The sequence below is a fragment of the Leuciscus leuciscus genome (genome assembly GCF_965113295.1).
Source record: "Leuciscus leuciscus genome assembly, chromosome: 24".
NCBI lineage: Eukaryota > Metazoa > Chordata > Actinopteri > Cypriniformes > Leuciscidae > Leuciscus > Leuciscus leuciscus.
The window spans coordinates 16,810,510-16,827,935 of NC_138723.1; the positions used below are offsets into that span (position 1 = coordinate 16,810,510).

At 39.9% G+C, this 17,426-nt stretch overlaps 1 protein-coding gene across 7 annotated transcripts in view; it reads right to left on the reverse strand.

Annotated features, from left to right (window-relative positions):
- Positions 1–17,426, reverse strand: part of fat3b (FAT atypical cadherin 3b) — a 58,315-nt gene that overhangs the window by 24,117 nt on the left and 16,772 nt on the right. For 5 of the 7 annotated variants that reach the window (XR_014202315.1, XM_082157478.1, XM_082157475.1 and 2 more), the window contains exons 5-18: positions 13,019–13,333; positions 12,694–12,904; positions 12,123–12,197; positions 11,369–11,505; positions 9,953–10,228; positions 9,041–9,251; positions 4,722–8,816; positions 4,000–4,196; positions 3,678–3,831; positions 2,683–2,916; positions 1,932–2,324; positions 1,056–1,270; positions 671–808; positions 257–400 (exon numbers count right to left, since the gene is read on the reverse strand). Coding sequence is in view for 6 of the 7 variants with exons in the window: in XM_082157478.1 (XP_082013604.1) it covers positions 257–400; positions 671–808; positions 1,056–1,270; positions 1,932–2,324; positions 2,683–2,916; positions 3,678–3,831; positions 4,000–4,196; positions 4,722–8,816; positions 9,041–9,251; positions 9,953–10,228; positions 11,369–11,505; positions 12,123–12,197; positions 12,694–12,904; positions 13,019–13,333 (6,795 nt within the window). In the remaining variant the exon portion in view is untranslated. The remainder of the gene's footprint in view (positions 1–256; positions 401–670; positions 809–1,055; positions 1,271–1,931; positions 2,325–2,682; positions 2,917–3,677; positions 3,832–3,999; positions 4,197–4,721; positions 8,817–9,040; positions 9,252–9,952; positions 10,229–11,368; positions 11,506–12,122; positions 12,198–12,693; positions 12,905–13,018; positions 13,334–17,426) is intronic. The other 2 variants (XM_082157476.1, XM_082157474.1) reach the window with 1 other exon arrangement.

The window sequence follows — 17,426 nt, forward strand, 5'->3', positions numbered from 1 at the left end:
AGACTGCAGTAATGGCTTCTGAAAATTCAGTTTTGCCATCACAAGAATAAATTACATTTTTAAATATATTAAAATAGAAAATTGTTATTTTAAATTGTTAAAATATTTCACAATATTACAGTTCTTACTGTATTACTGATCAAATAAATCCAGCCTTGGTGAGAATAAGACACTTTCAAAAGAATGAAAGCATCTATTGTAGGTATGCGAAAATGTCTATTGCTGCAAATAAAAGAGTTAAGACTGTGGCTCACACCTGAATCACAGCTGAAGCATTAGCGGGAGAGAAGATCGGCGGGTTGTCGTTCACATCAGCAATCTCGATATTGACATTCACAGTGGTTGACTTGGCAGGTGACCCGCTGTCAAACGCTTGCACAGACAATGAGTAGCTTGAGACCTTGTACAAGTGAGACAGGAGGATAAATGTCAGGCAAAAACAGTTTAGAATGACTCAACTCTTATTAAATGTCTTTTTTAGAAGAACAAGACTGTCCGCTCACCCACAGTCACACAAAAGCCTCAGTTTCAATCCTACATTTGCTTAATTAAAGACTTTACGGCTGATTTAAACATAATTGGCCGAAATCATGCAATGTCTCAGGAGAGTGTCTCGAAGAGATGTCAAGATTCATTAGCCAAAGTACCCAAGCTCATTCCAAGGACTAACCGTCTCTCTGTCCAGTGCCTTGTTAACTTTCAGAAGCCCAGTGACAGGGTCGATCCAATACTGGTTGTCACGGTCCCCTTTCAGAATGGAATAAGTTATTCGCCCATTGATCTGACTGTCCAGGTCCTCTGCAAACAGCTGCACATAACAAACAAGATAAAAAGCCAAAAATCCCTGAATTTATATGGATCATGAAGCAAATTACACCCTCTTACGATAAATTATATTACAGCTCAAGTACACAGTACAAATGAATAACTAGCGTAATTCATTAAGGGGATTTATGCGAGCAATAAGCTTAATTATATGCTAGCTGTGAAATTGAAATTATGTCTGTGGCTAATTAAATGCCAATGAAGTGGCTCGGCTAATGAGAGAACTTTACCCTTGTGACGGTCTCTCCGATGGCTACGTCCTCGCTGATCAGAACATTGTAAATGTCCTCGCTGAATGAAGGCGAGTTGTCATTGACGTCCAGTAGCTCTATGGTCACTATGGTCCTGGCCGTCAAGGGAGGCGATCCGCCATCAAAGGCCTCGACATTTAGGAAAAAGTCCTTGCAGAGCTCATAGTCAAGATCGTCCACCACAGAAATTATGCCTGGAATCATACAAGATATGAGTCAGAGCTAAGCCAATTAATTTAAATGCATATGATAGACGCCACATTTACATAACTTTCAATACAAAGGCTCCTTTGGATGCAAGAAAAGCCAGAACATTTAGCTCACACACAATAGCTAAAAGAAAGCACTGTACTTCCTTGCGCCTTTAAGAGCTTAATTCTCTTAAAGTACAGTTTTAAACTAAAGCACATTATTCTTTTGTCAAAACTGAATGGACGGGAAGTGATATAACTATAAAAATGTTGTTATATTTCAGGGTTTCCACTGACTGCGTACATCTTTTTAAGAGACAAAGAGCGCTCTCAGTAACTGTTCCCATGTTTTCTGCATGTTAAGCACGATTATTAGAATTTTGTGGAGCATTCATAACAAATTTTCCCAATCGCTGCACTTATATTGTGCTGTTTTAACAGACACAATTTGTCAAATCATAATGTCCTTTCTAGAGTCAATAGACTTTCTTACATTTTTCTCAATGATTCATGAAGAAAGGAAATATAAATGACCTGACAATAAGCCTTTGTCTGTGTTAGTTACAAGTAAGCTCTTGAAAGAAATCGAACTAAAAACTGCAAAACGATTTCAAACCAGAAATAATTGTTTTATGTGCAGAAAACATCCGTCTCCCCGCCTTGCCTGTTGATTCATCAATGGAAAACTTTCCCAGCTCATTTCCAGACAAGAATCTAAAGTAGATTTCTGCATTCACTCCAATATCACCACTCGTGGCAAAGACGCGCAGCACTTCTGTTCCTACAGTAACATCTTCAGGCACTGTGGCCGCGTAATCTTGCTTTTGAAACACAGGTGGGTTGTCGTTCACGTCCAGAACCACGATGGTGAGGTCCACCTGGGTGGAAAGCGAGCCATCGGCCCCTGCTCGGTCAGTAGCCTTGATCCTGATCGAATACAAGTCTTGCCTCTCTCTGTCCAGAGACTTTTCCAGGATCACCACACCAGAGGATGGGTCAGTGGAGAACATACCATCAGCAGAGTCAACAAGTGTGTACACAATCTTCCTGTTCAGACCTGGGAGAAGGCATAAAAAAAACCCATCAAACATGCAATGATAATGTTTCCCTCTAGAGATTAATGTTTAATGATCCAAAAAAGGATCATTCGCTAAATTTAAGGGCTTGCAATGTGATATGCTGTACCTCATCTAAAACAATTTTAAACACGATTTTGTTATTTGTTAATTATTGTGAGAGTTTTATGAGCTTATGTTTTCAGTTTTCAAAATCAAACCGTAGGACTATTTCAAATAAAATGGTGAAGGCAAAAGAGGGTTGAAATGGTTCGGAAAAAAGAGACGGTGATCAGTCACAAGACCACTTATATATTCATAGAAAGTTTAACCTAAATGTTACACGTGTGAAATACACACCTTCATCTGGATCATTAGCCTGAAGGCGTGTGATCAAGGCCTTGGGCGCCGCGCTCTCATATACACTCGCCATGAACCGTGTGAAGGCAAATGATGGTGCATTATCATTAACGTCCAGAATGGTCAGAGAAATTTCAGAGCGACAGAACAGCCCTCCTCCATCTGTAGCCTGCGCTACCAACTTATAACCTGCAGTTCTCTCCCGGTCCAACAGAGAAGCCGTCTTCAGTTCACCTGGCACAAAAAGAAAGAGACATAAGAAAAGCCTCACAGGATGGAACTCAGAACCATGGGCCAGAGTTGCATTAAGTAAAAACTTAAGTGAGATGAATAAAAGATACTGTAAATGATGGATGGCGGTGCTAAATATTTTTGTGTCTCATAAATGTTTCATTCAATCAAGCCTAATGACGTCAATGAAGTAATTACTAAATCAATGCTGTCTATCTAAAGATGCTTTAAACTTCCAAGCAATCTGGGATAGAAGGCAACATTTTATTATTTGTATTGTAACCAATTACTTAAAATAATCTAAAGGCTGGAATGCAGTTCACAACTTTTAAAATCTGAACAGCATCATACACTTGCTGAATTTGAAAATATTTACAGAAAACAAACGGGCAGTATTCACTCAATGACACAGGATCACATACAGTACTACCAGACTTCTCAAATCACTTTGAACACAAAATCATGCATAAACATGCACATTTTTGCTAAGAGACAAATGACAAATGTCAAACATGTTTGATATCATCAGACTGGAAGGAATCAGTCTGAGGCAAAAAAAAAAAAGAAAAGACGACGACTTTTTGTGAAACCTGTCAACTCCGACTGCACAAAATCTGCAGACATGCTCTGACTTTATGCAACTAGTGTTGACTCCTCCAGTGCAAACCAGGTCAAAAATCATGTAGTGTATTCAAGCCTTAAGACACTGAAAAAAAGTGTAGAAAGTGTAAAAGCAAATGTGAAAGAAGTTTGTACAGAAATACCAGTATTTGCATCCATGTAAAAATCTTCAACTCCAATGCCAAACAGAGAGTACTGAACTTCTGCATTGACACCCGTGTCCAAGTCTGTTGCTCCAATTGTCAGAATAACAGTATTAATAGCCACATCTTCTGGAAACGAAGCCTCATATTGAGCCTAAAAAAATAATGATGAAAAACTATAAAACTGTGTATTGAATTCTTAAGAAAAAATACATTTGTGTAAAAATACTTCATTTTCATCAGTATGCAGGCATTAAACATGGTAGTTGTTAACTTGGGCTGTATGAGATGACAAATGCCAGCCTAAATCAATTGCTCAGACCTGATTGCAGATGGGGCTGTTGTCATTGGCATCCATGACAGTGACCTCTACGCCTATGCGGGTTACAAACAGGCCGTCACTGGCTGTGATATTGAGCAGGTATTGATCCTGCTCCTCTCTGTCCAAAGGCCGTTTCACGAAGACCTTCCACTCCCCCTGAACAGGAGCCAGCCCAAACACCCCCTTGGGGTTTCCTCCTGAGTCAAAAAGAATGGCCACAGAATTGAGATAAATGAGCAAGGAAGAATTGTAAAACTCTGTGATGGCCTGCACAGAAACCAAACTATCATGCATTTAATTTCCATAAACACATAACAATGTTTATATGCTGTAAGGTATTATTGTTCTTTAATTGAAATAAAACAAACATAATATTTCATAAACTATACTGAACACATCAAATACAAATTTGTGCTTACACCAATCAATATAAGTCTAAGAGCATGCTAAGTGAACCGAAACACTTAGGGACACTTTTGGAGAGGGTATATAAAGTATCCCAAGTTATTGAAAACAATAAACTGAGCTTAAATCTAACAATCTGTTCACATCCCCAGATGGTCTTTAAACAAAGTAATGTGACACATAAAGCAGATGGCTCTTTACTCATATAGCTTTTGCACACTTAGTTCATTAAATTAAACCCTTTCAATGTGATTATCTTTCCCGGAGAGCCTCCGAGAGCCATAAATCATCCTCCAGTGGCCTACTTTAATACGCACCTGTGATATGGAAGCTGACAAGCCGATTCTGATCAGAGCTATCCCCATCACGAGTGCTCAGCACTGAGACCACTTCCCCCAGTGGGTCACTCTCTCGCACAGCACCTCTGTAGTACTCCCTCTCGAAGGTAGGGGGGTTGTCATTGACGTCTGCTATTGCAACAGTCACTACAGCTGTTGAGGATAGTGAGACACCTTCACCTAGATCAGATGCCACCACGTTGAAGGTGTAAGATGGGCACATCTCATGGTCCAGGTCACCGAGAGTAGTGATCCAACCAGTCTTGCTGTCAATAACAAACATAGCACTGGAGACAGATTTAGATCCACTTGCTTTGTCCTGCTCTTGGTTTAGGGTCGGGCCAAGGCTGTAATTAACCTGTCCGTTAGAGCCCCAATCAGGGTCAAGTGCTCGTACCTGGATAACCCGTGTACCCCTAGGCATGCCCTCCATAACCATGGCCACATAAGAACTGGTTCCGAATAATGGTTTGTTGTCATTCACATCTAGCACCTTCACTTCTACATCTACTACAGACATAGATGCAACGAGCGCCTGCCTCATGGTGGCAGCAACTTTGAAACGGTAAATGTTGATGAGTTCATAGTCAAGGGGGCTAACAAGCCTTAGAAGTCCAGTTTCTCTCTCGACCAAAAATGTCCCACCCTGGTTACTCTCCCCAGTCTCTCCATTTACCACAGAAAATGAGGCAGTCTGACCAGGACTCAAGTACACTGATCCCAAGGCTGTTCCAACGGGTGTGTCTTCTGGGACTGTGTAAGAGTACTGGGGCTGGGTGAAGGAGGGTACATTTGCATCAGGTGGTAAGACATGAATAAATGCAGACACAAGGGAATGTTTGGCTGGGATCCCGCCATCAGTAGCTTTGACAAAAAAGGAGAGAACCGTTCCTCTGAGATGTGCCATGCTTCCCTTTGTGACCATCCAGCCACTGTCAGGCTCAATCTCCAGCACATCTACTAGAGGAAGCTTTGCCTCACTATACAGCGAGTAGCTAACTCTGCCATTGTCGCCGGCATCTGGGTCCTGAGCCTGGATCTGAGTCACCAGCGATCCCATTGGCATGTTAGCCTTTATACTAACTCTATACTCCATAGCCCTAAAACGTGGAGCATTATCATTCTCGTCAGCAAGAATTACCCTAACGGTGCAGAAGGATGCTCTTCCTCCACCATCAAGTGCCATTACAGTTAGCACAATGTCTCGGTTCACTGGGTTCTCTCTGTCCAGTTTCTGAGCTGTCGTTATTAGGCCATCAGCTCCAATGTAAAACTGAGTCTTTCCAAGGTCATTGATAAAAGAAAACATGATCTGACCAAAAATTCCTGAGTCCTCATCTGTGGCACGCACCTGAATGACTCTGGTACCTGCAGGGGCATTCTCGCGGACCTCTGCCAAGTAGAACCGTTGACTAAATACAGGGCTGTAAAGGTTAGCCCCCATGACTTGAATGTTCACCTGTGCAGTGTTGGTGAATACCCCATCTGATACAGACACATTGAGGTTGTACGCTGTCCGCATCCCCTGTCTGCGCTGGCTGGACAAGGAAATGACACCTGTCTGGGAGTCTATTATGAAGTTCATTTTCTCATCTCCAGAGAGTATGCTGTACCTCAAACTCTCAGCATCTGAGCTGTCTGCATCAGAAGCCTGGACACATGTTACAATGTGCCCTCTGGGAGCCAGTTCGCTCACAAAAGCTTCGTAAAGTGGTTGGCTGAAGGACGGTGGATTGTCATTAACGTCACTCACCAAGACGGTGACAGTGACTTCACTGCTCTGGGATGGGGAACCATTGTCTGTTGCCCTAACGATAAAGCTGAAGCTTGGTGTAAGTTCATAGTCCAAAAGACGGCCCGTTAACACGAGTCCACGTGTGCTGTCAATGAGGAAGTAGTCTGTGCTGTTGAATCCATCAGAGAGGATCTGATAGTTAATCACATTGTTTTTGTCAGAGTCTTTGTCTGTTGCCAAGAGTTGTATCACGCTAGAACCGATCATTGAGTTTTCTGACAAAGTGGTGGTGTATGAGGCATTGAGAAATGCAGGGGCATTGTCATTTACATCCACCACAACTATATCCACATCTACTTCGGATCTGGCTCCAGTGAGAGTGTCCATAGACCTGACGGTTAGCCTGTAGTAGGGTGTGGTCTCATAGTCTAAAGGATATATGACATTAATCACACCACTGTCAAAGCCAATGTCAAATTGAAAGGAGGGATCCCCTTCCACAATAGTATATATAATGTTTTGACCCTCTGGACTGGTGGCATTTATGCATAAAACGGGAGTGGACACTGCAATGTCCTCTCTTACTGATATGCCATAAAAAGACTTGTCAAACACAGGCATGGCCTTGTTCACAACTGTAACTGGAAGCTCAACAACAGTGAACAAGGAGGGGTAGCCTGCATCACGTGCAAGGACGACAAGTGGATATTCAACATTGGACAAGTCTGCATCAAAGGCCCTTTTAAGAGTAAGATCCCCAGTGAGCTTGTTCATTTCAAATTGTGGATGGTCCTCCTTAAGCTCATAATACACAGCTCCATTTATCCCTTTGTCCAAATCTGTTGCGGACACCTGGAAAATGGGTGAGCCAGGTTCTGCATCAACCTGCACAGTAGCATAATATGGAAGGCCTTGAAACTCAGGAGCATTGTCGTTAACATCCTCAACTTCTACTCTGACGGTTACTCTAGCAACTCGCAGCTGGTCGTATTCTCTACTCACTTCTACTACCAGCTCATACAGTTCCTGTTGTTCTCGATCGAAAAGGACTCCTGTGGTTTGAATAACCCCTGATGTGGGACGAATTGTAAAGCGTGTCCCTGAATTCAAAAGAGTGTACTTTAGTGGTTCATTTAAGCGGTTTCCTACAGCATTTATAATGCTCACTGTGGTAATGTTCACACTATTCTCCAATACAGAGGAGGAGTAAGAGGTTTGACTGAAAAGGAGACCACTGTCCATAGCCTCTCTGACCAACACCGTCACAAGTGCTGTGCAAAAGTACCGCCCATCTGACACTTTGATATTGAAACGATAACGGTCTTTGGAGAGTTTTTTGTTTTTGACCGTGAGGACACCCAATGATGGATCTATTTCGAAGTGCTCCAAGTTGCTATCAGCCAAAGAATAAATCAGATCAGTGGTCATGTCTGGATCAGTGGCTTCTACTCTCAGAACCTCAACCCCAGCATATGTTGGAAGAAGCAACACAGTGTCATAAGCTTCTTGTGAGAACTGAGGGGGAGAGTCATTGACGTTCGCAACCCTGATTAGGACCTTGGCTGGCTTCTCAGCTGTTAGTTGAAGCCTGCCACTGTCCCGCACATTTACAGAAAAATAAAAAGCACTGAATGTTTCATAGTCCAGCTGGGCTATAGTTCTGACTGAACCTGTTCCCGAGTCCACAGTGAAGAACAATTTAGCTGTGTCCTCCACAATCTGGAAGATCAGGAGGGCATTGTGATTCTTGTCAGCATCTGTGGCTTCAATTACCAAGGGCTTTCCATCCTCACTCATCACCACACTATTGATAGGGGCTGCCTCACTGATGGTCCCTTTATATGTGAGCTCCTGGAAAACTGGAGGATTATCATTTTCATCAACAACCTGGATGCAGACAGTGACAGTGGAGGCAATCCCAGCCATGTTGACAGCCTGAATGGCCAACATATATGAGGAGGTCATCTCAAAGTCTAAATCCCTTTGTGTTGTGATGACACCTGTGTAACGATTTATTTTAAACCTCCTTTCATCATTGCCTTGTTTAATGTCATAAATCAGTATGGATCGACTAATTGCACAGACCATTAAGACAAAAGTCCCGACAGCAACATTCTCTGTAATCTCAGCCTGGTATTCTTGTTGGGCAAACTTTGGACTGGAGAAATCAGACAGAGAGATGGCGATCCTAGCAGCAGTGGTGCTACTTAATGCCGGTGTACCTCCATCTGTGGCTCTCACAGTAAGGGTATAAAAACCCACAGTTGTAAGGTCCAGCTCTCTGGCTACTGAAATTATGCCAGATAGTGGATCTATTCCAAATAAGCCACCAGTGTTGCCTGAGAAAGAAAATAAAATGACATGCCTGTCAGTTCATCATGAAAAGTGGCATTTCAGGTAAAGGATATATCAAAGATAAATCTTAAGATGCATGACATGTTAAAAGAAATGAGCTAATGCATCACACTCAGCGGCATAGACAATCAGTTACTCAAAACAGCTGAACAATGGAAATGTTATCAGGGAGCGTAATAAATTCAAGAGCAGAGAACATGGTGTTTACCTGCATCAATTGAGTAAACTATCTCCCCGTTTCTCCCTGAGTCTCTGTCTAGTGCGATCACCTGCAAAGCTGACGTTCCTGGTGGGGTCGACTCAAACACCGTACTGTCATACATAGTGCGAGTAAAAAAGGGTGGCTGGTCATTGGCATCCTCCAAAGTCACAATAATTCGTGCCAGATCTCTGTAATAGGGAAATTCTTGATCTTTAACCTAAAAAAAGAAAAGGAAAAAAGGAGGAAAACACAGGGTGACAGAGCTGAGGAGAAAAACGAATAGTTTTTGCATGGAAAAGATTTGTGAAGAAACAAGCAAAATGAGAAAAAAAGGAATAAAAAAGACAGAAAGGATGCAAACCGTCAAAATATAAAATTTGGTATGCTGAGCTTTATTTCTGATAATCTAAAATACTTTAAAATACTGTACTAAAACCAGGAAAAAAATAGAACATTTCTAATTTTGAACACTAAAAAAATGTTATGAACATTTAAATATTTTCTGAATCATGCTGTATAACATACATCAGGTTTTACACACACTTGTGGAGTCCATTCCACCATGTCAGCAAAGGGGGAAATATTGTCCAAGAAAATCCTGTTCATTTTTTTATTTGTCTATTATTTATCAATTAATAGTAATATAATTTAAGTATTATATTAAAGTATTATATAAAAAAAAAAAATTATATATATATATATATATATATATATATATATATATATATATATATATATATATAATTTCTTAGGAAAAATGCAAATAGTGAGGCATTTATACTAGTGATCTCAGACCTTTGGACCCCACTGTAAGTCATAAGTGATTTCAAATCTAAAACATGCCATTTCACATATCAACTAATCTACCAATATATTGCAACCACAGTTCAGTTGTATTATAGAAATCTTGTTTCTTACCATAATAGTAAGGATGTGGTGAGTGCGGACCTCATAGTCCAGTCGATCTGCTGTGTACATGACACCAGTACCAGGATTGATCCGAAACATCCGCATGCTTGCCGGATCAACGCTGCCATGGATGGAGTAGCTCAACTTTGCCCGTTCATCCTTGTCCCTGGCCCGGACACGCAAGACTTCAGTGTCAGCTGGTGTATCCTCAGACACCAATACTTCATATGTACGCTCAGAGAAAATGGGAGTGTTGTCATTGCTGTCCAAAACCTTTATGTAAACCTGTAGATACAGGGGACAGAGTCATTTTCACCTTTTCACATAGAAATTCATCTAATTTAAACAGATCCCTATAAGTAATCTACTCTGTTGCAATATGCACTGATGTCAAAACAGCTTAAGTAAAGCAATAAGCCCTGCAAAGCCGTGTTTTACAGTGAATTTAGAACAGCTAAGGGGCGTTTTGTTAGCCGTTCTAAATTCACTGTAAAACACGGCTTCAAAGGGCTTATTGCTTTTACTCTATTAATATATACATTTTTATATTTATTTTATTCATAAAATAAACACCAGCAGCAAAAAATATAACGTTATAACACATTTATTCCTCCGCCAAGCAATTCGGTTCCAAAGAGGTTGCTAAGCAACACATACAGCAACAAGTCAAGTCAAGTCAAGTCAAGTTTATTTGTATAGCGCTTTTCACAATACAGATTGTATCAAAGCAGCTTCACAGTATTAAATTAAAATAATACAACAAAATTTGTTTCAAGAGGAATTTATTGATTGTTAAAATTAAATTAAATATCCCCAAAATATCCCCAACTGAGCAAGCCAAAGGCAACAGTGGCAAGGCACCGAAAAACTCCATCAAGTGACCTAATGGTGTCCTAAAACTCCATCAGGTGACCTAATGGAGAAAAAAAACCTTGGGAGAACCCAGGCTCAGTCGGGGGCCAGTTCTCCTCTGGCAAAGAATCACAAACGGCAGTTGCGCAGTAATACTAATGTAATGTGGTCACATGTGTATGTTTGTTGAGTAATTTACAACGGCTTCGAACGCGGCTCAACCAGTCAGAATCAAGGACCGGAACTATCCGTTTTATAATAAGAAATAGAAAATGCACATGCTAGAATGACAATACGATGTGGGTTTCTGGGACACTGAAATACTCAGCAGCCCCTGGCATATCTGAAGACATATTCAGTGAAGATTATATAGATATCTCTTTCACACAGCAAACTCACGTTGATAAAATTAGATAAAAGTTGGCACACTGCTTAACATCTTAGAGATGTTTCTCTCTTGGATATTTCAACCACAGTTACCAGGAATACATTTTTTGCTAGTTTCTTGAGAAGTTAGCAGTCTCGATTCTGTTAGAAAAAGTTTCCAAGATGTTTATACAACTAAAAATATACCTGTGTAGTGGCTGTGTTGGTCCCATCTGTCACCTGTACCGTCATGTTGTACTGTGATTGTGTCTCTGCATCTAGAGGTCTGGCTATTACTATGGTCCCCATCCCTCTCTGAATATCAAATGGACCATCATAGTTTCCTATTACACCAAGAAATCACAGTTAGCATGACCTGAAAAATTAAAAGTGACAGAAAATGCATTGCATGTATTTATTTATCCAACGAAGAGGTAAAGGTTTAGCAGAAAAGGATCAAAGGTGAACACTCTACCAGTCAAACTGTCATGCAGTTTTGCTCTTCTGTGAGAAATACATTTTTTATGTTTCACAGGGATTCATCAAAGTTTCACAGCATTCGAAACATAAACCGCTTTATGTTGGGATCTTTCCCATCAGCCTCGGGTCTCTTATCTTCGACTCCCACAAACATCTGTGTCAGGTACAAGCCTCTTCCCGGCAGATTCTCAAATCATTAATTCAGGTCCATTCTGACGGATAAGGGCAAACTTTCTGAGCATCTTTAGTATTCATTGCATGCATCTGTTCCAATTCCACTCAATTTCCAATGCACTTAAATGAGATCAGAAGACCAAAGTCTGGAAGGAATCTCAGCACTCAAAGTGTTTACAGGATTGAGAGCTTCACGTTTGTCCTGCGGCAAATGGAGTTTTTAAAGCGAGTATCTAAAAGTATCAGATAAACTAGCCAAACCTTCACGCTCAGGAAAATAACTACAAAATACTGACAGTTAGCCTACCGCTGTCAGATGAACAGTTTCCACCACAGGAGCTCTGAGGGATATAAAACATCTCCCGTGACATCCTTCCACCTTCTCAGAGACAGATCCAGATGAATGGAAAGAAAAAGAAAACAGAAAATTGACATGAATGTCAAGAGCTCATATTAAGCTAAACAAATTCAAAAATTACTTTTTAAACGGTTGTTCATTTGGGAGTTTTCCAACTAAATAACACAAGCAATCGTGGTACTACATCTGCAATGCTCAGCAAAATTCTAAACACTGAGAGGGTTTAATCAAAATGACCCTCTTTGCATAGTTTAGTTGACTGACTTTACCATACATGCATCTTCTGTTGTCCAACTATGAGCAGAAAATATAGGTGCAAATGATAAATATGTAGAAGAGTTGTAAGCAACGAATTACATTTACATTTATTCATCAGCACGGTTTTATCCGAAGCAACTGAGGAATGCAACAACACAAGCGATTCATCCTAAGCAGACATTAACATCAGTAATATTACGGACATTAAAGTTTGCAACCCGACTTAATTTATGACTGGAACTGCTGCATTATTGATGCTCACCAATGATGTCGAACCATAAAGGAGTTGCTGTCTGCCAAACTGAGACCTCTCCAACTGATTCATACACTTTGGCGTTTTCCCCCACAGTGAAGTTGTAAACGGCTGCGGCAAATCGCAAGGCCAGTGGTGAAGGCACGGGCTTCCGAATCCATTCAACATGCAAACGGGTGGTCGACCACTTCTGAGGGGTCCCATTGTCAATGGCTTTTATCTGAGGAGGGCATAGAAAATATGAAGTAGAAAAGGCTGAAAACGTTATGCTGCATATAAAAAAAAAAAAGTTACTTTTTGGTGAACTGAAATACCCATCTGTCTGGTACTTTACCGTGAGAATATCAAAGCCACCAGCCGTGACCATCTTCCTGGAAGACACCATGGCTGTCTTAGCATCGATAATGAACTTGCCATCATCATTTCCATCCACAATGCTGTATGTGAGATCTGCATTGGACCCTTCATCTCGATCATGGGCGAAGACTCTGTAGACAGGGTCACCGCGTTTGTTGCGGTCCCGCTCCAGAAGGATGATGCGGTACACCGACTCTTTGAATTCAGGTGCATTGTCATTCTCATCCTGAACATGCACTATCACCCAGACAGTAGACTGCCTAAAGGTCCCTCCTCCATCCATAACTGTAACCTAGATAAACACATATAAACAAATTATGATGAAAATGCAGTTTGTGAAGATAAAGTTAGTTTTAACTTCAGTGCCAATTTTAACAGGTCAAGGTAGCTGCATGTACAGTTTTTGATGGGTACGTTCACTCATTGTCTCTTCATGCATTCATGAAACGTTTCTTGAGCATCAAATCAGCATATTAGAATGATTTCTGAAGGATCATGTGACACTGAAGACTGGAGTAATTATGCTGAAAATGTATTTGGAATCACAGGAATACATTTAATTTTTTAATATTTTAAAATAGAAAACAGTTATCTTAAAATGTAATAATATTTCACAATATTACTGTTATTTTTCATCAAATAAATGCAGCCATAGTTTGAGATTTTGTAAATTTCCCCTCGTGTAAACTTCCCTTGGGGATTAATAAAATGTATCAAATCAAAATCAAATCAAATTTTCTTTCAAAAACATTACAAGAATCTTACTGACCCCAAACTTTTTAACAGTAGTATATTATTGGTCCATTTTCCTCAGGTTATTCTTTATTGCATCTGCAATATACCTTTTCAACTTTGCACTACAAAATATTTTCCATTAACATTGCACATTTTAGAGTATTTTATTTCTATCCTGTAACTCATCCCATAACTCATCAAAAAAATGCACAAAAATTAAACCTCAAATTAAGCAATCCGATTTTTGATGTACAGACATTAAAACACCCTAGCAACCTCACAGCAATGCACCAAAAACCACTCAAACATCTTAGCAACCGCATAGCTACTACATTTCTCTGTTGTCAAGAGACATAAAAAGGCTATACATAAAAAACAAATAAAATAAAAACTCTATTTAAAAATAAAATAGAAAAAAGATACACTCAGGAGCATTATTCAGAAAAGAACGCAATTGATCTCACTCTTCTACATGGAGCTCCACTGGATATTCCCAGAACTTGATCAGAGACTGGACATAAAAAGAGCCAAGGGGCAAATTACACCACTGCAAACTCACAAGCAGCAGATCATGAAAGCCTCTATGGACTAAATCTTTAATGGGGACTGTTCGCAGTCAGCGCTGACACACTGGAGATGCTGATGCCAAGGCTGCGCTTGTCAAAGCAGGCACCTTGAGGCACTAGATGTAAGATATGAACTTTGAAACTAGAAGCCTTCTGCAGAGTGAATCATCATTTAGTGAACATAGAAATCAATGGCCCTCATTCCACTCTGTACATGTAGAGCAGGGATCACGGGGAGCCACACCCATCCCATTGATCAGCGCTACTGTACTGCCCTCATTGACGGATCAGTAATTTAAAGGCTGCTCACCAGACTGTATGAAAATTTGCACATCTGCACGTGTTTTGGAGTTAAATAAGAGTCCTTGGTCAGTAAACGCTGGCTTTATCCTTTCGGTCACTCATAATGCAGGTGTAGGCAAGACGTTTGCTCTAATGCACCTTATTTTTATAAGAAAAAAATCACATGGAAACTTCATTGCCTTTACATCCTGGATGGGTAAACCCAGTCCTCACTCGATACTACGACTGCTTCCCCCTTATATTCCAATGAATTCAATAGGTCACTGGTAGCATCTCTCTATTTTGTTCAACAGACAAATGTGTTCCTAAAACAGATCAATAAATAAGTCAGTGTGTATCCTATATGATTATCAATAAAATACTTGAAGCTATTGAAAATTAATCATTTAAACTTTTATATTCTAATCCTATGGCTCAAGTTAACACTAACAAAGTGTTGTCAGACAGATTTTCAGTAAGCAGAGGCTGTCATCAAGGCTGCCCACTCTTGCCATTGCTATTCTCTTTGGTTATTGAACCACTGGCTGTTGCTGTGAGAACTAATGCTAACATACATGGTATTACAATAAGTCCAGGGGAACATCGTATATCCCTTTATGCAGATGATGATCTGCTCTCTTAAAATTCCTGAGACCTCTACTGATGCAATTCTTGCTGTTATTGAAAAATACAGTAATTTTTCAGGATATAAGATTAATTTGGACAAATCTCAAGCTCTGTATATGCATGTTCCCTTCGAAGCCGTTTTAAATTCCCCCTTCCATTTAGCACGTTCTGGATTTCAATATTTGGGAATCAATATCACACCTGAGCTGGAAAATCTGTTTAAAGCCAACTATCCCCAGTTAATTACTCAAATTAATTAGAACCTATCAGATTGGTTGACGCTTCCAAATTATTTTCTTGGTGGGATTAATGTCATAAGAATGAATATTCTTCTGAGATTGAACTTTCTGTTCCAAAACTTGCTATGCAACTTAACTACGGATTTTTTTACGGAAGTTTTACACGTGTTAAGTTGGATTCTTAATAGATCCGATTCACGCTGGACTGGGATTGAATCTTTAAGATGCTTTCGTAGACTGTTTCTCTCTGCCATTTATTCATAATATACAAAAATATAATCTCTGACTAATATTTTCACTGTGACTAATACTCTTTTGGTGTGGAAGGATGTTAAGAAATATCTAGCTATTTCAAATAAGCTGTCTCTCAAGTCTCCTATCGCACTCAATCCTGATCCTCCCCCCACCCACACAGAATATTGGTCTTCTGACCTGGAGGTTGAGAGGAGTGTTGGAGTTTGGTCATTTATTTGATAATGGTCAATTGAGGTAATTTCAGTCGTTAAGGCAGGAATTTAACCTTCCCAGTAATGATTTTTATAAATTTCTTCAATTATGGCACTTTTTAGAGTCACACTTAAAAGAAAGCAATATACGATTTAATCTTACTGAAATGGAAAAGCAGCTTTTCTCTTCATTTACTAAGAAGAAGATCTCTGAGTTATATAAATTGCTGTCTAATGTTTGCCTTTCAACTTTTGACTCTTTGAGGGTGATATGGAAAAGGACTTTCAATGTTGGCCCACAAACAAAATTATAAATTTATTCACATGACTTATCTAACTCCAGTTTGCCTTCATAAAATGTTCCCAATTCTTCTCAATTATGTTTCAAATGCAGGGCAGACACTGGTACGTTGATGCATGTGTTTTGGGATTGTGATAAACTTAAAGGGATACTTCACCGTTTTTTCATGTTAAACCATGTTATTCCCTTAACTAAGACGAGTTGATACATACCTCTCTCGTCTCAGTGCGTGCACTCAATCGCTCTGGCGCGCGGTGACACTTTGATAGCACTTAGCTTAGCCCAGTTCATTCATTAGGGACCAAACAGAGATGAAGTTAGAAGCGACCAAACACCTCCACGTTTTCCCTATTTAAATACATTTACACGAGTAGTTACACGACCAAGTATGGTGACACAAAATAAAACGTGGCGCTTTTCTAAGCGGGTAAAAAGGATAACTATAATGTATGGCGGAATAGCACTTGGGAGCACTTCGACTCGGCGCAGTAAAAAGTCACTCCTGGCTAAGCTGTGCTATCGAAGTGTCGCCGCGCGCCAGAGCGATTGAGTGCACGCACTGAGACGAGAGAGGTATGCATCAACTCGTCTTAGTTAAGGGAATAACATAGTTTAATATGAAAAAACTGTGAAGTATCCCTTTAAAGGTTACTGGAAGGAGATCCACAAAATGATTCAAAAGATTACTGGAAAGATTTTTGCATTGTCTCCAAATGTATATCTTCTGAACTGTAAAGCTGATCTGTGCCTTGGTGGTGACAAAGAAAGTGTACTGAATTTCTGTTTATATTTAGCAAGAACATGTATATTACTACTATGGTCAACTCCTCAGATACCCTCAGTCAATATGTGGATGAGTCAAGCCGCTACTCTTCTACCTCTAGAGAAACTAGCATATGATCTGCATCAAAGATCTGATGTTTTCTGACGCACTTGGTCTTCTCTGTGGAACTTTCTTGAAGATGCTCAGTGACTGATATATCCTTTACATTTTTTTTTTTGGTCTATAAAATGTCTCTGGTTTTTATTTACTCAGATATGCCCTGTTGTATTATAACTATTATTTCTATTTTTGTTATGATTTTATATGCATATATGAACATGTACATCCAAAGATTGTAAGCTAATATTTGGCTATACGTGCTGTTATGAGATACCAGTACCACTGTTGAGTTATTGTGAAAAAAAA